At 44.7% G+C, this 22017-nt stretch overlaps 1 protein-coding gene across 41 annotated transcripts in view; it reads left to right on the top strand.

The window, feature by feature from the left end:
* Positions 1-22017, top strand: part of LOC127587225 (deleted in malignant brain tumors 1 protein-like) — a 114610-nt gene that overhangs the window by 30006 nt on the left and 62587 nt on the right. For 39 of the 41 annotated variants that reach the window (XM_052045476.1, XM_052045438.1, XM_052045440.1 and 36 more), the window contains exons 1-4: positions 12220-12350; positions 17709-18023; positions 19058-19372; positions 20394-20708. In XM_052045476.1, the coding sequence (XP_051901436.1) occupies positions 12299-12350; positions 17709-18023; positions 19058-19372; positions 20394-20708 (997 nt within the window). In that variant the 5' untranslated portion in view covers positions 12220-12298. Of the gene's footprint in view, positions 1-12219; positions 12351-17708; positions 18024-19057; positions 19373-20393; positions 20709-22017 lie in introns of those variants that run through there. The other 2 variants (XM_052045445.1, XM_052045455.1) reach the window with 2 other exon arrangements.

Genomic DNA, 22017 nt, shown 5'->3' with positions numbered 1-22017 from the left:
AAAGTACAATTATTAATCTAATGATAAGTCAGTTGCAAAACCTCGCTTGTTTTGCTGATATCCTGAGCACTGAATTCAATTTCTTGCCCTTTAGGTATGGGATAATCAGGTATTTTATGCAACGATTGATCTCTCTGCGTTGGGGAAAGGTACAAACTATCAGCCAAAGAGGTTAGTCTCGCCGAAACTGCAAGAAATTAGTTTGGCATGGATTAATACCCGCTATCGCCGGCACGCTTTCGAGTTGACTAAGTCTCAGGGTTACCTCCGGTTAAAGGTTACACTGCTCTCCCGTAACGTGGACAGAGCTGGTGCCTAATTGGCGCTGAGTATCGCAAAGAGGAATCCCTCTTCACGAAGAGTCCTTCAGACTTGCAGGGTGAAACCACTGTTTGCCCTGCTCATACCGAGTTAATATTGTTGCGCAAATAACAGTAGAGTTCGATATCGTTTGGAATGAAATTCTGAAACATTGGGGACATCAGATACACTAGTGACATTTTTTGAGACTCTTAAATGTATCTGTGCCACCTTAGCATCTATCTAATGCTTTTTAAACATATTAATTACATCAGACTCCACCACCTCCTCTGGCAGCTCGTTCCAGACCATCACTTCCCTCCGTGTGAAAAACATCATTACATCTCCTTTCAATTTATCCTTGCTCAACTTAAACCCGTGCCTCCAGAACTAGACTCGTCTGCCCTGTGCAAAAGACTCCATCAATCCTATCAGTGCACTTCACGATTTTATAAACCTCTGCAAGGTCACCCCCTTAGCTCCTAAGTTCCAGCGAGAACATACCTAGCCTGTCCAATCTCTCCCTATAACTACTGCCCTGCATTGCAGACAACATCCTCGTGAATCTTTCTATCGCTACTATGCCCTTCCTGTGGTGTGGCGACCAGAATTGTAAACAGTACTCCACGTGCAGTCTAACCCATGCTTTGTAAGAATCACAGGGAAATGGAGGGCTATGTGGGAGGGAGGAATTAGATGGATCTCAGAGCAGGATGATATGTCGGCACATCGTCGTGGGCCGAAGGGCCTGTACTGTGCTGCAATGTTCTATCTTCCATGAAACGTTACACCAAGTTCCTTAAAAGGTCCGTCGACAACTTTCCACTGCCATCCAAACATATACAATAAAGCAAGGCTTTACAGCTGCATCCGCATCCCAGGAATGAATCATCAAACTTTGGTCTGGTTGGTGTGATCCCCACAATTGCAACGTTTATTCTCTGGCTGATTCGTCCAGGCTTCAGAATCACACTTCCCGTGACACGACAGGACACGACCACGCTCAGCATTATCAGCCACTCATCATTAACTCCTCAGTCTGCCTCCGTCCCCACCATCTCCAATTCGTGTTTATTTTTCTGCGTCTCTACCGCTGTGCCTGTATTATTTTTCATTCTCTCCTTTTTCACACAATAGCTCTCAGTTCTGTGTCTCCCATTGTTGCCTAATTTTCTCACGTAGTCCACATGCAGGTACAACCACGCGTACGAAAATACAAACGTGCCAATTAAAAGCACATATGACAAGATATCTTTATTCGTCCCATGTACACCGAGACACACAGTTAAATGCACCTTTTGCGTCGAGTGGGCAGCCCACAACTGTCGCCACGCTTCCGGCGCCAAAGTCGCATGCCCACAACTTCCTAACCCATACATCTTTGGAACGTGGGAGGAAACCGGAGCACCCCGAGGAAACCCACGCAGACACGGGGAGAACGTACAAACTCTTTACAGACAGCGGCCGGAATTGATCCTGGGTCTCTGGTGCAGTAGTAGCGTTACGCTAACCGCTCCTCTAACCTGATCCAGAAATTCGAAAGATCAACGTTGATCGGATTTTTTACTCCTGCATTCCCGTTAACCACAGTAACAATTCACCCTCTTCCTGATCAGGTATCTGCATCCCACGCCCTTGCATATTTTCAAAGATCCCCCTTTCCCAATGACGGCCCGAGAGAAAATATTTTGCCTCATCACTGGCCGTGCACAGACACAGCAGTTATTGCTGCTGCAGCGAAGTTTCAGAAATCTGGGTTTTGAGGCTGATCTCAAGTGCTGCCTGCGTCGAATTTCTACATACTCCCTGTGACTTGCCCTAGTTTCTGCCGGGAGTTCTTGTTTTCTTCCACGTCGCGGTGGTACGTCCATTATCCTCTGTTGTGTGTAGCGGAGAAATCAGAGATGTGGTCTGAATGGGCATATTAGAGAGAATTGGACACAGGCTACGAAGAGAGGCATAGGAATGTTATGGGGGCAGCATAGACACGGTGGGCCGAATAAACTCCATCTGTGCCATATGAAATATGAAACGCATTAAATAGGTGACTCCCTATTTTTATTGTAGTCCTTAGTTTAATTTTAGATTCTCCCACAGAAGGAAACCTTCTCCTCACCCAGCCTGTCAATAATCCCCAGGGCCTTACGTACTTCGATCAAGTTGCCGATCAATCTATTAGAACTGCAACATACACGAGTAGTCAATCCAACTTTCCCTAAAAAGACAACATACCCATTCCCGGTATTGTAGTGTTATACCGACCCTTCGCCCAAATCGACCATGCTGACCAAATCCCGTGAACGGCTTCCAAACCATAGCCAGCGGTAGTAGCTACCTTGGCTAGGGGCGTGGTGGGTGTGTGGGTCTGGATAGAGTGGGATGTGAATGGGGGGGGGGGGGATGGAGAGGGTGGGTTGGGCAGCAGGTGGACCGGTGTGGGCTGCTTTGTGAATTTGGGTGAATCAGACGAGAGGGTGGGACGGTGGTGCGGGGCTGCGGAGGAGGAGGTTGGACGGGATACGGATGGTACCCTATCCTGTGGAGTGGGGAACCCAAGGATAGGACTGATGGTAGAAGTGTTTTTCCTGGCACCTTCTGTGATTTCCCTTTACTATCCTCAACATTACTTTAACACATTGTCGGAGACTGAGGCATAGAAGGAGAGAGGGAGAGGGAAAAGAAAAGAAGAGGGCGAAGGAAAGGTGGAGAGGGAGGGAGGGCGTCATGGAAGCGATGGAGGGAGGGAGAGAGGGAGATAGGGAGAGGTACAGGGGAAGCTGGAGAGACAAAGGACCACATGTCTTCTCTGTTCCACATTCGAAAAAACAAACGAGGATTGTGTCAACGCACAAAGTGCTGGAGGAACTCAGTAGGTCAGGCAGCATCTACGGAGGGAAGTGGACAGTCGACGTCTCGGGTCGAGACCCTTCATCTGAGCTGAATGGGAGAGGGAAGCTAGCTAGCCAGTATAAAAAGGTGGAGGGAAGGGGTGGATCAAGGGCTGGTAGACGGCAGATGGATCTGTCACCATCCGTCATTTGAAACTCCTTCATCTCTCCTTAAACGAGTGGACTCAGTCCACATCTCGCTGCCTCTGTAAAGCAGCCAACATATTCAGCATAATCAACAGACGAACATTCCCTCTTCTCCCCCCTCCCATCAGGCAGAAGATACAAAAGCCTGAAAGCACGTACCACCAGGCTCAAGGACAGCTTCTATCCCGCTGTTGGTATTGGTATTGGTTTATTATTGTCACTTGTACCGAGGTACAGTGAAAACCTTGTCTTACAAACCGATCGTACAGGTCAATTCATTACACAGTGCAGTTACATCAAGTTAGTACAGAGTTCACTGATGTAGTACAGGTAAAAATAAAACAATAACAGTACAGAATAAAGTGTCACAGCTACAGATAAAGTGCAGTGCAATAAGGTGCAAGGTCACAATAAGGTAGATCGTGATGTCATGAGGTCATAGTCCATCTCATTGTATAAGGGAACTGTTCACTAGTCTTATCACTGTGGGGTAGAAGCTGTTCTTAAGTCTGGTGGTACGTGCCCTCAGGCTCCTGTATCTTCTACCCGATGGAAGAGGACAGAAGAGAGGATGTCCCAGGTGGGTGGGGTCTTTGCTTATGCTGGCTGCTTCACCAAGACAACGAGAGGTAAAGACAGAGTCCAGGGAGGGGATACTGGTGTCCGTGATGCGCTGGGCTGTGTCCACAACTCTCTGCAGCCTCTTGCGATCTTGGGCAGAGCAGTTGCCATACCAAGCCGTGATACGTCCTGATAGGATGCTTTCTATGTTGCATCGGTAAAATTTGGTGAGAGTCAAAGGGGACAAACCAAATTTTTTTTAGCCTCCTGAGGAAGTAGAGGCGCTGGTGAGCTTTTTTGGCCATGGCATCTACGTGGTTTATCCAGGACAGGATGTTGGTGATGTTCACTCTCAGGAACATGAAGCTATCAACCCTCTCGAACTCAGCACCATTGATGTCGACAGGTGTATGTACACCGCCCCCTTTCCTGAAGTCAATGACGAGCTCTTTAGTTTTGTTGACATTGAGGGAAAGGTTGTTTTCATAACACCAACTCACTAAGCTGTCTATCTCCTTCCTGTACTCCGATTCATCACTGTTTGAGATACGGCCTCCAACGGTAGTATCATCTGCAAACTTGTAGATGCAGTTGGAGCAGAATCTGGTCACACATTCATGAATGTATAGGGAGTAGAGTAGGGGGCTGAGGATGTAGCCCTGTGGTGCACCAGTATTAAGAATAATCGTGCCGGAGGAATTGCTGCCTATGCTCGCTGATTGCGGTCTGTTTGTTACAAAGTCAAGGATCCAGTTAGAGAGGGAGGTGTTGAGTCCTAGGCCTCGGAGTTTGGTGACAAGCTTGCTTGGTATTACTGTATTGAAGGCAGTGTTGTAGTCAATAAACAATAGTCCAACGTAAGTGTCCTTACTGTCCAAATGCTCCAGAGCTGAGTGAAGGGCCAGGGAGATGGCAACCGATGTAGACCTGTTTTGGCGATAGGCGAATTGCAATAGCCACTACGATAAGATGGATTCTTGCCCTCACAATATCCCTTGTTGTGATAGAGCACCTTATTGTCTGCCTGCACAGGACTTTTTCTGTAACTGTAACACCTTATTCTTCATTCTATTGTTTATCCCTTGTTGCACTGTTGCAATGAATTGATCTGTATGGACGGTATGCAAGGGTCTCCGCCGAAATATCGACTCTTTAGTTCCCTGCATAGATGCTGCCTGACCCGCTGAGTTCCTCCAGCATTTTATTTGTGTATAGACCGGTGTACAAGACACGTTTTTCACTGTACTTCGGTGCATGTGACAATAGTAAACCAATTTATCCTCTTGTTTTTCATAACCCCATGGGTGAAATAAAGATTTTGACTGCACCACCTATGCCTCTCGTGATGTTATATACTTCTAATTTACGCTGTCATACATTCGCACCACAATCACTTCACAATTCTACCATCCACTTACAACACGGGCCACTTTGCATTGGGCATTTGGCCTGACAACGTGCTCTTCTTTAGCATGTGGTACGACACAGGAGCACCCGGTGGAAACGCACATGGTGAAAGGAAAAACTGAAAAACTCCAGGGAGAGCTCGGACCGTCGGGGGATCACTTCGTCAAGCACGTTCTGAGTAGCTAGCCGTGATCGTACAGTGGTTAGTACTCTGCGTTGTGGCCTCAGAGCTGAGCTTTTAAGGGCAAACAGGGCAGTGTAGCGCTTAGCGTAACGCTATTACAGCGCCAGCGACCCGGGTTCAATTGCGGTCACTGTCTGTAAGGAGTTCGTACGTTCTCCCCTTGTGTCTGCGTGGGTTTCCTCCGGGCTTTCCAGTTTCATCCCACATTCCAACGACGTACGGGTTAGGAAGTTGTGGGCGTGCTATGTTGACGCGGGAAGCGTGGCGACACTTGCGGCCTGCTCCCAGAACACTGAACAAAAGATGCACTTCAATGTGTGTTTCGATATATATTTGACGAACAAAGATATCTCATCTCACGTTCCTTTCGTCCACTTAACCAGCCGGGATCTCCGGGTGGCCAACCATTTTAATTCCACTTCCTATTCCCACACCGACATGTCTGTCCACGACTTCTTCGACTGCCAAGTTGAGGCTAGATTCAGATTAGAGGAACAGCACCTCATTTTCGGCCTTGGTCGTCTCCAACCTTACAGCATGGACATCGATCTCGCTATCTTCCGGTAACCCTTCCCTTCTGTTCCCCTCTCCTCCTTGTTATCTCAACCGCCCTATCATCCCATCTGCTTTCTCCTCCCGCACCATCTAGATCTTCCCATCACCCACACACTCCTCCCTCCGATTCCCCTCCTCACATCTTTCCCTTTATTCCATGCCCCACTGTCCTCTCCTTTCAGATTCCACCTTTTGCAGTTATTGGTTACTTGCACCTATCACCTCCGAGCTTCATACATCATTCCCAATCTCCACCTCCCTCACCTGCCCATACCCTCCTCACCTGGATCCACCTGTCACTCCTTCAGCTCTTGATCCGCCCCTCAACACCACCCGCCTTTTTACACCGGCCGTCTCCCCTCTTTCTTTCCAGTCTTGACGAAGGGTCTCGACTGCCAACCGAGAGCAGAACAATGTTTCAGGTCGATGAGAACCCAACAGAAATGCTGAATGCGAATCACTGTATTTTATAGTGAGACGTTTTAAAGTAGCTGCCGATCGGTTTCGGAAACATGTGTAACGCTAAACTATCTCTGGAGAAGAATTCAACCCGAAAGCAGATGTTACATTTACTGCATTTGTCCCCGTACAATAATGGATCCGAATCTTTCCGTCTTGTTTAAATTGTCGCATTTTAAACCACCCAATAAAATCTGGAATTTATGCGTGCATTCCTTCTGAGCAAACAGCGAGTAGTCGCGTAGTTCAAGGTCGAAAAGAAACTTCCAGATGAAGGAGAAGTTTACAAATGCGGCACTGCATTCGATGAGGGAACACCAAAGCATAGAAATGACTCTTTGCCAGACCTTGTCCGCAGCAGCAATCGTCAGCTTCCAGTCACCTACTGCTCGAATGCTCCATCGCACTCCAACACCAACTCCCACTCTGGCACCTCTCTCAGCCGAATCCCACTTTGTTCCAATGCGGCTGAATATAGATGCGAGGAATAGCGCTAACTACCCCGGCTTGACACGTTGCAGTCTTGAGGTAAAAACAGATTCAGCCATTCCATTCTTGTATCGTATATTTACAGAGTTGATATTTTCCCAATCTTTTCCCCTCGGGTATATCCAGCTTAATTTGTCTCCTCCAATGTAAACATGCAGACATAAATATATCACCTTCTTTTTTCTCATAGCACTACCACTTCAGCTACACTATCGCTCCTGCCCTCCATAGAATCACAAGGTTTCTCTTGTTCCCTTTCATACACCCTCTTCCTCAACCATTGCAGCTTTAGTTTATATGCGTTCTCGTTCCTGAATGAAGGTCATCAGACTGGAGTTGGAGTAAGTCTGAAACCGAACGGTGTTAAAGTTCAGAGGTGCTAATTGACCGGGTGTGTAACAATGTTGGTGAAGGAACCAACTAAACCTGTTCAGAGGTCAGTAATAGAGACCTGTTGCTCTGAGTAGAGTGAGAAATAGGGGCAGCTAGCAAAAGTGAAATGGGGGCGTTGTATTGATCCATGCAGGGTCAGATGGAGTCAGAAGAGTGAGTCATGACAAAAGTCAATCAACATGGACCAGGTACAAGCAGGAGCAATCGACAAGCCGCAATAGCTCTTTTGAACCGAATTCTGCTGACCAGAAGTTAAGAATCCTTTGAATATAGTGTCTGTACGTGTATTGGGGTGGGGGGGGGGGGTGGAAGAGGAATGTGAGAAATTAGTGTCTGGACGTGTATGGGGGGGGGGGTGGTGTGTAAGGAGAAGGTGAGACATAGATTGCTACATAGGTTTATAGACGGAAAGTGTCAAGTGTGGTCATCATAGGCTTTGAAAATGGGTGAAATAAGTTTAAGAAGAATTTAGTTTTCGGTAGCAGACACAGCGGGAGAAGGATGAGTAGAACATAGGGAATATCCCTGATAGGGTGAGATTAAATATATAACTGTAGTGGTTAGAGAACCAAATGGAAACAATCTACTTCTTTAGCTGTGTAAGGTGTAACTAATATCAAGCCTATGGAACATTCCCAGCAAGCAGACTCAGCTGGTAGAAATAGACAAATGGTGCAGCCTCCCGGACCAAGTATCGAATCCCCCAACTTTAGTTATGTCAGCCTTCCTTTCGCTCTGTGGCAGAACTGGCCGTTTCTGCTTGTCTTCGTTTTGGCTCAGTTTCTCTGTGAAACGTCGACGTTGTCCTCAGCTTTTGGGCAATTGCTCTGTCCTGCATGTGAAGTACTGCTGGCGGAAGGTTTGAAATTCCTTCCGGCAAGTTGCACCGGCTGCTCCGACCACGAAGCCCATAGACATATGCACACACATATATATGCACGCAATATATACACACAGCCCGCCGGCGCCAGTGCAACCTCCGCCCACTCAGCCAATTACCTGCCGCGCTTCTGTCAAACACTCGGACGGGAGAGGTAACACCATTTGCTTTGCTATACTGCGCGGAGGACATATCACTCCGCTGAGTGCAAACTATGGGATAAATGAGGTCGGTGTTTGATTTGAGAAAATGGAAACTGAGTGGAAGGGTTCTAAGTAAACCGAGGCTGAAATAAGAACAAGAATTAAGAGCAAAAGAAGGGGGTCTGGTCCTTCAGACCTGCTCGGCCATTCATGAATATCACGGTGGACTCATTTTCCTATACCATTCCATATCCGGTAACATCTTGAAAGTTATTTAATGGAACCAATAGAATGAACCCAATCATTGAGCATTCAGGCGCCGCTCCCCCCGGTGGAGAATTTCAAAGTTTACCCCTATGATCATATATTGGTCCTATTGAGTAAAAAAATGTCCCCTCCCCCTTGCTCCCCTCTATTTGTGCAGCAGGTACCCAGATACTTGCCTCTTCCTTCAGAAACAACAATTCAATAACTGAGTCACCTCAGCTCTCCGGGTAGAAAATGCCTGCAGCCTCAGTGAATGAAATCGGCCAAATTTAGTCCTAAGTGACATTAGCCTTAGTTAGAGGCTGTGGCACACCTCCCCTCCCCCGCTGACACTCGACATTCTTTCTCTGGTTGAGAAACACGGAACATATTGGCTTGCAAAACTTAAAGTTCTCCTTTCAGTTCCGTGTGACCAGATGAAACTCGTTGATGCGAAACCATTTCGGGATTTCTTTCAGCTGTAATCAGCAGAATTTGCAGGGGTTGGTTAGACAGAACGGAGACCATTGATTACAAGTTTCAAGTACGGGACTGTTCATTCAAAGCTAAGAGGGGAATAACTGCCCAGGTCACGAACTTTCAATTTTCCCACTTGAAGTAATCCCTACTCCTTCCCGAAAACTCCCTCCAACATGCTTCTTCACTTTCCTAGCCTATCTCACTTTTCTCTTCCCCCCTTTTCCCTTCCTCACCTTACCTTTGACCCATCCCCCGGTGGATCCGCTCTCCCCTCATGCCGGTACCTGCCTATCACTATCTCCTGCCTGCATCTACCTATCACTACCTTGTGCCGGTCCCGTCTCCCCTCTTTTGTCCACATATTCACTGCTCTGCTTTTCCCTCTATATAGGGTTTCCCCTTTTCCTATCTTCAGTCCAGAAGAAGGGTCCTGACCCGAAACGTTGACTGACTGTTTCTCTCCACAGCTGCTGCCTGGCCTGCTGAGTTCCTCCAGCACCATCGTGTTTTTCATGTCGATTGTAGCATCTGCAGTCCTTTGTTTCTCTAATAAATATCAATAAACTGGCCAGTGAAACTAAGGAAATACTCACAGAAGATATATTGACACAAAGGCGATCTACGAATTCAAACAGAAAAAAGTATCACAGAAATCAGGAATTATGTGGTCATTAGAGAGAAGTGTTAATCAGGCAAAATGTAAAGACAATAAAAGAAGGTTCGACAATGACCTAGTCCTACTTATTTTGCTTATTTTCATAAATCTGCTCCTCTCATGTACAGACCAAATTCTTATGTCAGGAGAAGCAAATTCCAAGAAATAATTTATAAATGTAAAAGCGAACAATCAAGTAGGAAAGGGAAGCGTATGTAAGGTTAACAAGCTAAAACGAAATGGAGACCTTCAGGATGAAAGAAAAGCTAGAAAATATCTCAAAAGGGTAATTAGGAGAGTCAGGAGGGATGATGAAACATCTTTGGCAAGGAGGATTAAGAGGAAAATCAAGGAAATGGTAGGACCATTCAAAGATAAAGGAGGGAATATATGTTTGAAAGTGGAGGCCTAAATGAGGACTTTGCGTCAGATTTACCAAGGAGAAAGATGTGGAGGATAGTGAGATCAGTGTGGGACGTGCTAATATGCTCAGGCTTTTTGAGATAAAGAAAGAGGTAATGGTGGGTCTCTGAAAGAACATTAAAATATATATGTCCTCAGAGCCTGATGGGGTATACCCCAGACGAAGTATACTGATGAACGTTAAAACCATAGAACTATAGAACAGTACAGCACAACACAGGCCCTTCAGTCCACGAAGTTCTGCCGACCTTTAATCCTCACCTAAGAGTATCTAACTCCTTCCTCCTACATATTCCTCTATTTTAAATTCCTCCATATCTAGCAGTCTATTTAATTTGACCAATGTACCTGCTTCCACCGCCGATGCCCCAACCACCCTCTGGATAAAAAACCTTTCTCTGAATCTCCCTTGAACTTCTCACACATCATTTTAAAGCCATGCCCTCTTGTTTTGAGCATTGGTGCCAGGGGAAAGAGGAGCTGTCTGTTTATTCTATCTATTCCTCTTAATATTTTGTACACCTCTATCATGTCTCCTCTCATCCTCCTTCTCTCCAAAGAGTAAAGCCCTAGCTCCCTTAGTCTCTCCTCATAATGCATACACTCTAAACCAGGCAGCATCCTGGTAAATCTCCTCTGCACCCTTTCCAAAGCATCCATATCCTTCCTATAATGAGGCGACCAGAACTGGACACAGTACCCTAGGTGAAGTCTCACCAGAGTTTTGTAGAGCTGCATCCTTACCTCGCGACCTGAAGATTGAGCTGCAGATGTTGAGCTGTAGATGTTCTCTACGCGGATTTTAGTAAGGCGTTTGACAAGGCCCCTCATGGTAGGCTCATCCAGGAGATTAAGATGCATGTGATCTACGGTGATTTGCCAGTTTGGAATCAGAATTGTCTTGCCTATGGAATACAGAAGGTAGTGGTCGAGGGGACTTAATCTGGCTCGAGGTCCGTGACGAGTGGTGTTCCGCAGGGATCTGTACTGCGAACTCTGCTGTTTGTAATATCATTGAATGAGCTGAATGAAGGTGTGAATGGGTGGGTTGGTAAGTTTGTAGACGATACAAAAATTTATGGTGTTGTGGAGAGCACAGGAGACTGCCAATGAATGCAGCCAGATCTAGACCTGTTGCAGATAAGTGCGGAAAACAGAATATGGAGTTTAATACTGCCAAATGTGATGTGCTGCACTTTGGGAGGTTAAATGTAAAGGGACAACATACTGTTGACGACAAGACCCTTAACAGTGTTGATATGCAGAGGGATCTTGGGGACCAAGTCCATAGCTCCTTAGAAGTGGCTGCACAGGTTGATAAGGTGGAAAAGAAGACGTATGGCATGTTTGCCTTCGAGTCATTGAGTTCAAGAGTCGGAAAGTAATGTTGCAGCTTTATGAAACTCTGGTTATGGCGCATCTGGAGTATGGTCGACAATTCTGGTCGCCCCATTATAGGAAAGACGTGGCGGCTTTGAAGATGGTGGATAAATGGTTTACCAGGTTGATGTTTGGATTAGAGGGCATGTGCTATGAGGAGAGTTTGGACAAATTTGGGTTCTTTTCGTGTCGGAGGCCGGGGGGAGACATGATGGAGGTTTATGAGATTATGAAAGGCACAAAATACAGTAGGCAGATGGTATCTTTTTCCCATGGTCCAAATATCTAATACTTGAGCGCATGCATTTAAGGTGAGGGGGGTAAGTTCAAAGTAGATGTGCGGGGCAAGTTATTTGCACAGCGTTGTGGGTGCCCGGAATGCACTGCCAGAGGTGGTGATGGAGGCAGATGCGATCGATGCGCTTAGGAGACTATTGGAGAGGCACAAAAATGTGCAGATAATGGAGGGAGATGGACAGAAGGGATTGGTTTAGTTGAGCATTTAATTACTAGTTTAATTAGTTCTGCACAACATCATGGGGCAAAAAGCCTATTCCTGTGTTAACTGTTTTATATTCTATGCAAATAACCACATGACCATAACTGCGAGAAGGTCGAACTTCCTCTTCTCAACTGCACTGCCTCGCTCGCTCCTGTCTTCAGAGTTACCAGAATTTCATTGCATTTCGTTTGCGTGGAGAACTAAGTATGAAGGGTTTGATCTTTGGTATCTCCCTTCTACTCACCTTTATCAACGCCGGTAAGTTATAGAAACAAATTAATTTGGATTGTGATTTGCAATTTCAAAATCCCTCAATGCATTCTTTGCCATTGCTCTTTATTTGTATCTCCTTCTCAACTACTTACTCTCAGAACCCGAACTACAGGTTAAGAAAGAAACTTGCTTTTATTCTATTTCAACTGCAGGACGCGAAAGGGTGGGTAAATTATAGTTCAGACATTGAGAACGTCTAAACAGAAATGATTCCGTTCACTTTGAAAAACGCAGCACATTGTGCCGACCGATCTGAATCCGGGGGAATCTGTAACATTCGGCGGAAATCTAGAAAGGAATGGTACTCAGTCAGTCACAGAATGGTTACTTGGTCAGAAGTTGAAGTTTGTGAGTTCAAATCCAAATCCTGTTGGTTAAGTGCAAAGGTGTCATTCGATAGCCCAGGAGAGAAGTGAAGAACCGCTGCGTTGTTACAGTTATCTTCCAGAAGCACGTTGGACTATCTCCAATTGCTTTTCTGGAGTTAAAGAAACTTTTGTACGATCGGTCGAAAGATTGTAAAGAGTTCCTCATGCAGAGCGCCATCGGGTCACACAGGACAGAAACTGGCGCAGCTGGTCCATGCCGACCAAGATTCGCATCTAAGTTAGCCCAGCGTTTCGCCCATGTCTATCTGAGCCTTTCCTTTCCATGTGCCTGTCCAAGTGCCTTTTAAATATAGTTAATGTTGCTACCTGAACCATTTCCTATCACAGTTCGTTCTATATACTGACCACTCTCTGGGTGAAAAAATGCTCCTCAGGTTCCCATCAATTCTTTCTCTTCCTACTTTAAACCCACAGCCTCTTGTCCCTGATTCCCGAAAATTCAATTGTAACGAATACGATGCAAATAAATCATTGACTGTGAACTTTATGGGATATATTGAGGCTGTGAAGACCGTCTAGATATTCAGGATATTTATTGTAGGAGAAATCCTCTTCACTCAGCAAGTGTGAATGTGGCAAAGATGTTGTTTAAGGCAAATATCACACACATATATCACCGGTGGCGGCGTTTCCCCTCTGCCTTATCAGGAAACACAAATAAAAGCGCGCGGGCACACGCACACCACCACATCACGAAGACCATTGTACGACAAACAATATCTACCAGATCATTTCTTTCTTTAGCCGTTGTATTATTAACCATCTGCTGCACTCTGTGCCTCACTGCGACCCTTTCAGTTGCTGTGCTGCGTGCTGTGGTCAGGCAAGGCGGAAATCACACTCAAGGTTGTTTGAGTTTGAGAGAAATGTTTTTCATCTAGATGCCAGCATCTGAAATCCTTTGTTTTTCTCGGAAAGATTTTTTGTTTAATTTTACGTACAGAATGATTGATTGCTGGAGCGCGCTGACAAAGCAAGTGTTAGAATTAGACACCGTTACTGCAATTAAGAGGCAGTTACACAAAAAAATAAATAGAGAATACATGAAAAAGATATTGTCCAAATGTGGGCAAAATGGATCAGCACAGATGGAGGTAAAGGTAGGCGTGAACGTGGTCGGTGAACTGGCCCGTTTCGCTGCTGAACGGCTCTTTGACCCTTACATCCTACTTCTCTCTGAAGTGTTAGTCGGCTATTCCGCATTGGGGCTCTAAATTAAGAGGGCAATCGGTGGGTAGGCAACAGCTAATATTTACAGAGCGAATGCAGGAATAACAACATTGATACCTTTTTTTACCAGAGCAAAAAAAAAACACGAAAGGAAATGAAATAAAAACATGGCTTGCAAAAGAAACAAAAGTTGAGGACAATATCATATCAAGACATAAATATATAACGTTGACAGAAAAAGCAGCATACTTGAAGATTTGGAGTGCTTTATAACTGAGCAAAAGGAAGGATATGGAGAGAATAAAAGAACGTAGGGGAGGAAGCGTGCAATGAACAAAAAAAGTGCTCACTTGCATGTCAAAAGAAAAGGATTAGCAAAGGGAAAAGTATGTCCTCTCAGACAGTAACTGGAGAATTTAACATGGGAAACAAAGAAATGGCAAGTCAGTTAAACAATAATTGTCGGTCTCTTTTGAGGGAAGAATTAACCAGTACCTTCCCCAAAATATCAGGCAGCCAAGAGTCCAATCAGAAGCAACAATGAATGAGCTAAGGTTGAGAAATAAAAATGTGGCGGAGAAATGAAAGAGTCTGAAAGTGGATAAATATTCAGGAGATGATAATTTACATCTCAGACTGTTAACAAAGTTGGCGATAGAAATAATGTATATATCGGTTTCATCTTCCGAATTTTTAAAGGTAACGTAAGATATCTTGCAGAGTAATATATGGCAAATGTAACCCAACGATTTAAAAAAAAAGGAAAATACAGGTACGGGAAAAAAAACACACGCCTGTTGGCCTCACGTCGATGGAACGGAAATGCTCAAGGCGAGGGCTGTTGAACACTGGGTGAGGTCGACTCTACATCGCAGGAACCACAGTCTCAGGACTCGGATGTCTACCAAATTATTTATTTAACAGTTGCACAGTTCACAATCTGCTACGCTATGTTCTTCACTGCAAACTTTTCAGTTGCTGAGCTGTGTCCTTGTGGTCAAGCAAGGCAGGCGTCACTTGTAAGGCTGTAAATAACTCGGTTGCCACTTCCAACCTCTACCGAATACGGGGCAGTGGAGACTTTAGCAGTTAAATGCAGAAGTGAAAGATAGGAAGGGGCTCGAGGGGTATAAATTCGCTGGCATTAGAGGGCAGTCGAATATTCTATCTACATTCCTAGAATTTAATTTTAGGCAACGGCTCTCCTTCGTGTTCAGAGCGCCTTCGAGTTGCAGTTGGGGAGAATATCAGTATTAATATCAGTAACAAGATACTAGTCTGGAGATATTGATGAGTTTTTTTCAAGAGTTATTTGCGAATGCGGAAGATTAAAAGCGCCTGTTCCTGTGTCTATAAGAAATTCTACCCAGTTATGTCACTTTGAAATTTTTAAACATATTAATCCAAGACCGTTCAATAGTTTTATAACATCGGGATAGAAGCTGTCCTTGAACCTGGTGGTACGTGTTTTCAGGATTCCGGATATTCTGCCCGATGGGAGAGGGGAGAAGAGAGAATATCCGGGATGGGCGGGGCCTTGGATTATGCAGGCTGCTTCCCGAGGCAGCAGAAAGTGCAGACAGAGTCCATGGAGGGGAGGCGGGTTACCGTGATGTGCTGAGATGTGTCCACAACTTTCTGCAGTTTCTTGCTGTCCAAGGCAGAGCAACTGCCGTAATAAGCCGCGATTATCCGTATAGGATGCTTTCCATAGTGCATCTATAATAATTATGAGGGTCAACGGTGGAAAAGCCGGGTTTCTTTAGCCTCCTGAGAAGGTAGGGACGCTGCTCAGCTTTCTTGGCCGTGGCGTCTACGTGGTTGGATCAAGACAGGCTATTGGTGATGTTCACTCCCAGGAACTTGAACATCTCAACCCTGTCAGCCTCAGCATCATTGATGTAGACAGGAGCATGTGTGCCGCCCCCTTCCTGAAGTCAATGACGTTATTTTGCTTTACTGACATTGAGAGAAAGGTTGTTGCTATGACACCACGTCAGGAAGCTCTCGATCTCCTTCTTTCCTGTACTCTGACTCATCGTTATTTGAGATGCAGCCTACAACGGTGGTATCAGCTGGAAACTTGATTAAGTTAGATCAGAATCTGGACACACAGTCGTGAGTGAATTCGGATGAAAGTAGGAGGCTGAGGAGGCAGGCTTGTGGTGCAACAGTGTTAAAGATAATCGTGGCAGATGTGTTGCTCCCTATCTTTACTGATAGCTGTCTGTTTGTGAGGAAGTCAAGGATCCAGTTGCAAATGGAGGTGTTGAGTCCCAGGTCCAGGATTTGGGAGATATGTCCGTTAGAACTATAGTTTTGCAGGCTGTGATGCAGTCTGACGTCGGAGTCTTTACTATCAGATGCTCCAGAGATGAGTGTTGGGCCAGGGAGATGGCTTCCACCGTGGACCTGTTTCGGCTGTAAGCGAATTGTAGTGGTATTTGCTTAAATTGATTGATACCACATGGCTAGATGACTTTGGTTCTGCTTTTCAAAATGGCTCTAAACAAGATGGCTAAAAAGCTAATTGAGAAAATTCTTCTGGGTAACTAATGTTCTGTTGTATCCGAATATGGTAATGTTCTGTCGATAACTAAGGGCTGACCGTACATGGTGATGGGGTGATGTCGTTCGAAATGGTGAGATCTGACGTCTTGTCCGCTAGGCATCTAATTTTACTTTGTATGGCCATTTGGTTCTGTTTTTTTGGCCATTTGGTTCTGTTTTTTTAATTTCTGCTATTTGAGCTTGGATGCTTAGAATCACGTACTCTTGTACTATAAAGGGGGACTGCGCGCTGTATTCATCTGGAAGTCAGTGGGTAATCTAGCGCGATCGGAGATTGACTCTCTGACTGTCACAGTTTTTGTTTGCAAATAGAAGTTTAAATTCTTGAGGAATCTTCCTCTCCTCCTGGCCTTTCTTGAATCTCGGTAATCCACGACAACTGACGTCGGAGTCTTTACTATCAGATGAGTGTAGGGCCAGGGAGATGGCGTCCACCGTGACCTGTTTCGGTTGTTGATGAATTGCAGTGGGTTGAGGTTGCCTGGGAGGCTGGAGTTGATGCATGCCATGACCAGCCTCTCGAAGCACTTCATGGTAGTGAATGTCAGAGCCACCAGGCGGTGGTCATTAAGGCACGTTTCCTTGTTTTTTTCTGAGGTACCGGAATGAAAGTGGTGTTCTGCAAGCAGGCGGGGAACCTAAGATAGAACATGAAATGTTTGAGGCGGCAACAACGAAGATCTTTGAGCGTTCCTAATTTCCTGTAGTGCACAGAGATTTTAGAAAGGCTTTTGAAATTACCCCACCGAGCTTAGATATTAAAGAAGTTAAAATTCATGGGATTCAAGGGATACTGGTAATATGGATAAATATGGCACAATGTGACAAGGCAATATGTAATGATTACGATCTATCTACGTGGGTTCAGTCCTATGTGGTCATTGGGCATGTCTGTACGTCATCTGTTTCTCGTCAACAACGAAACAAGCACAACACAGATCTAGGCAATGGATTCACGAGCACAACGCATTAATTCTCGTTCAGAGAACCCACAGGCAAGCTTGATGACATGTCACCTAAAGCACTAGATCCAACGGAAACAATAGGTTAAAGGTCAAATGACAGAACAGCCCTGTTCATGCCTTGAAATCGCCATTCAAGGGTATACAGTATAATGGCCAGAAGCAAGGAAAAACAATGGAAAGAGAAAGTGTTCTCAAACAAAGGTCATCAAGTGTCTCAGACGTAATTTATTCTCTCCCTTACGTTTCAGAGTTTGATATAAGGCTAGTTGATGGCAGCGATCATTGTTCGGGAAGAGTGGAGGTGAAATACAATGGACAATGGGGGACGGTTTGCGACGACGGATGGGATATGGAAGACTCCAAGGTTGTTTGCAAACAGCTTGGTTGCGGATCTCCTGTAGCAGCACTTTCCGGAGCAAAGTTCGGACAGGGGAGCGGGAACATTTGGATGGACGATGTTTCGTGTAATGGAACTGAATCGTCCCTGTCGAACTGCTTCTTCGGAGGATGGGGTATTAACAATTGCGGTCACCAAGAAGATGCAGGCGTAAAATGCATGGAAGGCAAGTCAATGATGTTACAAATGAGGCTAATTTTAGTTCATGTTTATATTTGGTGTGAACAGAGTAGGTTTAACTTACTTGATTTGTATAAATGAAATCCAAGCACCGTCGATACGTTGTCGTGAGATTTTCCAGAGTGTACGCAAAATAGTGTACGAAGTAGGTACTTAAATCCCACGGATATGTCATCAGGTGAAGGTAACGGTGAGTTAATTCATTCATCCTACTCTGTCCCATTGGTTCTTCGATGGAAGTGGATGTTCCAGAACTCTTCCACGGTCCCCGATCCACAGCGGAGACAACACTGATTGAGGTATAATAAAGCACATAGATCTATCACTATGTTTGTGAAAGCTGCTTCCTGTTTCAGAAATGGAGATATTGATGCTTAATGCATGTACTAATATGCATATGCATGTTCCATGAGGAAGGTAAATAGACCAAGTAAAGGATAACAATGCCGATAATATTTTAATCCATGATTGCAACTCCACTTGTGTATAGAGATAAATGTACAGATTTTTGCAAGCATCTATCTCAAGTCTTTTCCAACTGAACAATTGTGGGAAGTTGCCAGAATTCGGTAAAAACAAAGAAGCGATTAGAAATCCTGTGAAATCTATGCGCATAACTGGACGTTAAAGATCAGGTGTCACAGGTGAACAGGATCACTGCAACAAGAAATAGGATGTGGCGCAGCGCACTCACTCCACTGTATCCTGGCTTGTAATTCTATAACACATGCAAAACATCGGCAGGTTGCAATTCATGCGGAGTAAGAAATGGGCGTGGAATTGTGGATTTGAAATTTGTTCTTTGGATTTTGATTTGGATATTTCAGGGGAAGCTGTAAGTTACTTAAATAGATTTACGGTGGAAATGATAGGTTCAACGTCAGATAACAGAGGTACATTGTCAACGGTTGGATCACACCATTCAAAGATATGCCTTGGTCAGAAACAAGTAATAGAACTGACGGTGAAGACATTTTTCTTGAGAATCAGAGTAAACTTTTGCTTGCTCTCTCATTTCAGAGGTTGCTATAAGGCTCACTGATGGCAACAATCGTTGTTCGGGAAGAGTGGAGGTGAAATACAATGGACAGTGGGGGACGGTTTGCGACGACGGCTGGGATGTGGAAGACTCCAAGGTTGTTTGCGAACAGCTTGGTTGCGGATCTCCCACAGCAGCACTTTCAGGAGCAATCTTCGGACAGGGGAGCGGGAACATTTGGATGGACGATGTTTCGTGTAAAGGAAATGAACCTTCCCTTTGGCAATGCTCCTTCCGAGGATGGGGGATTAACAACTGCGGTCATGGAGAAGATGCAGGCGTGAAATGTACGCAAGGCAAGTACATGATATTACAAAAGAGGAGAATTTTCGTTCATGTTTATCTTTGGTGTGAACAGAGCAGCTTTAATTAATTTCATTTGTATTAATGAAATCCAAGCACCGTCGATATTTTGTCGTGTGATTTTCCAGAGAGCACGCACGTGTTGTACGAAGAAGGTACTTAATACCTGCCGTTATATCATCAGGTGAATGTGACAGTGAGTTAATTCACTCATGGTGTTCTGTCACATTGGTTCGCCATTGGAAGCGGATATTCCAGAATTCCTCCACCGACACGATCCACAGGGAATGCAACACTGATTGCGGCGTAATAAAGCACGCAGATCTGTTAATGTTCATGAAAGGTGCATCCTGTCTTAAGAATGGAAATGTTGATGTTTAAGCATGTACTGATATGCATGTGCATATTCTATGTGAATGTTAAATGGTCCAAGTAAAGGACAACAATGCCGATATTTTTATCCATGATTGCAATTCCACTTGTGTACAGTCATCAATTTACAGATTTTTGCAAGCGTATATCTCGGGGTATTCCAACAGTGAAATTGTGGGAGGTTGAAAGAATTCAGTAAAAGGAAAGTAGCGATAAAAATCTCGTGAAATCTTTGCGCATAACTGGCCGTTAAAGAGCAGGTGTCACAGGTGAACGGGTTCATTGCAACAAGAAATGGCACGAGGCGCAGCGCTTTAACTCCACTATATCCTGGCTTATAATTCTACAACACATGCAAAACATCGACAGGTTGCAATTCATGCGGAATCAGAAATGAGCGCAGAATTATGGATTTGGAATTTGTACTTTGGGTTTTGATTTTGATCTTTCAGGGGACGCAAGAAGTTACGTAAGTAGATTGACAGTGTAAATGAGAGGTTAAACGTCAGATAACAGAGGTACATTCTTAACGGTTGGATCACACCATTCATAGAGATGCCTTAGTCAGAAACGGAATAGAACTAACGGTCAAGACATTTTTCCGAAAATCCGAGTAAATATTTGCTTCCTCTCTCGTTTCAGAAGTTGAATTAAGGCTAGTTGATGGCAACGATCGTTGTTCGGGAAGAGTGGAGGTGAAATACAATGGACAGTGGGGGACGGTTTGCGACGACGATTGGGATATGGAAGACTCCAAGGTTGTTTGCAAACAGCTTGGTTGCGGATCTCCCGCAGCAGCACTTTCCGGCGCAAAGTTTGGGCAAGGGAGTGGAAGCATTTGGATGGACGATGTCACGTGCAATGGACGTGAAGATTCACTTTGGAAATGCTCCTTCCGTGGATGGGGGATTAACGACTGCAGTCACGGAGAAGACGCAGGCGTGAACTGTATGGAAGGCAAGTGCAAATGCGGAGAATTTACGTTTATATTTGGTCTGAACAGAGTAGGTTTAATTAATTTGATGTGTATTAATGAAATCCACGCACGGTCGATACTTTGTCTTGAGATTTCCAGAGAGCTTCAGATATATCTGTGAGCTGATTCTCGAACAGAGCCAAAGAAGAGAGGGAGAGAGGTAGAGGTAGAGAGGGAGAGAGAGCAAGACGGAGAGAGAGAGAGAGAGAGAGAGAGAGAGAGAGAGAGAGAGAGAGAGAGAGAGAGAGAGAGAGAGAGAGAGAGACGAAAGTTTTGGTCGTAAAGACTGCCAGTCTCTGTATCTATGTCTGAAACAAAATCGTTGTGACTCTCACTTTACAATCCATACATGGATTTTTGGAGCTTTATCGTTAACCTCTATCAGGAATCAGGTGTATGTGCGAACGGCCACTTATCGAGTGCCCTCGGTGTGACAGATATTTTTGAACCAAGTAACGGAGAGAATTTGGGGATGGTGGCGTAGTATTTATTCCATCGTGGAACTTGTGGAATTAGTAAGCACATTCTCTCCACATTCTACTCTACATTATACCCTATGTTTTACTCTACATTTTAACATGGTTTTAAGAAGCCTTTGCTCATCGTTTTGCTTCGTGACTTGCTGAACTGAACCGATTTAACATCATAATTCCGAGACTGCGTGATTTGGGAACTAGTCACACACAAACTTTTGTTTATTTTGATCAATATCTAATATCTAAGGTACTCTTTTATCTTATTATTACAAGTCGTTATTAATAAATAGATTTTCACGAGTAAACCTGGCACGTTGTGCTCCTATTGCTGTTGGTACGTAACAATGTCACCAGGTGCAGGTAACCGTGAGTTAATTCACTCATCGTGTTCTGTCCCATTGGATTTACGATGGATGTGGATATTCCGAAATTCTTCCACGGTCCCCGATCCACAAGGAATGCAACAGTGACTGAGGGGTAATAAAGCACGCAGATCTGTTAATATGTCCGTGAAAAGTGCTTCCTGTTTTAGAAATGGAGATATTGATATTCAATGCATGTACTGATATGCACGTGCATATTCCATGTGAAAGTTAAATAGTACAAGTAAAGATAACAATGCCGAGAATATATTATCCATGATTGCAATTCCACTTGTGTACAGACATCAATTCACAGATTTTTGCAAGAGTCTCTCTCAGGTCTCTTCCAACTGCGCAATTGTGCGAAGTTGCCAGAATTCAGTGAAAGGAAAGTAGGGATGAGAAATCCCGTGATTCTATGTGCATAATTGGACATTAAAGAGTAGGTGTCA

This window comes from Pristis pectinata, chromosome 39 (genome assembly GCF_009764475.1).
Source record: "Pristis pectinata isolate sPriPec2 chromosome 39, sPriPec2.1.pri, whole genome shotgun sequence".
NCBI classification, from domain to species: Eukaryota; Metazoa; Chordata; class Chondrichthyes; order Rhinopristiformes; family Pristidae; genus Pristis; species Pristis pectinata.
This window is presented reverse-complemented; position numbering and strand designations above follow the sequence as displayed.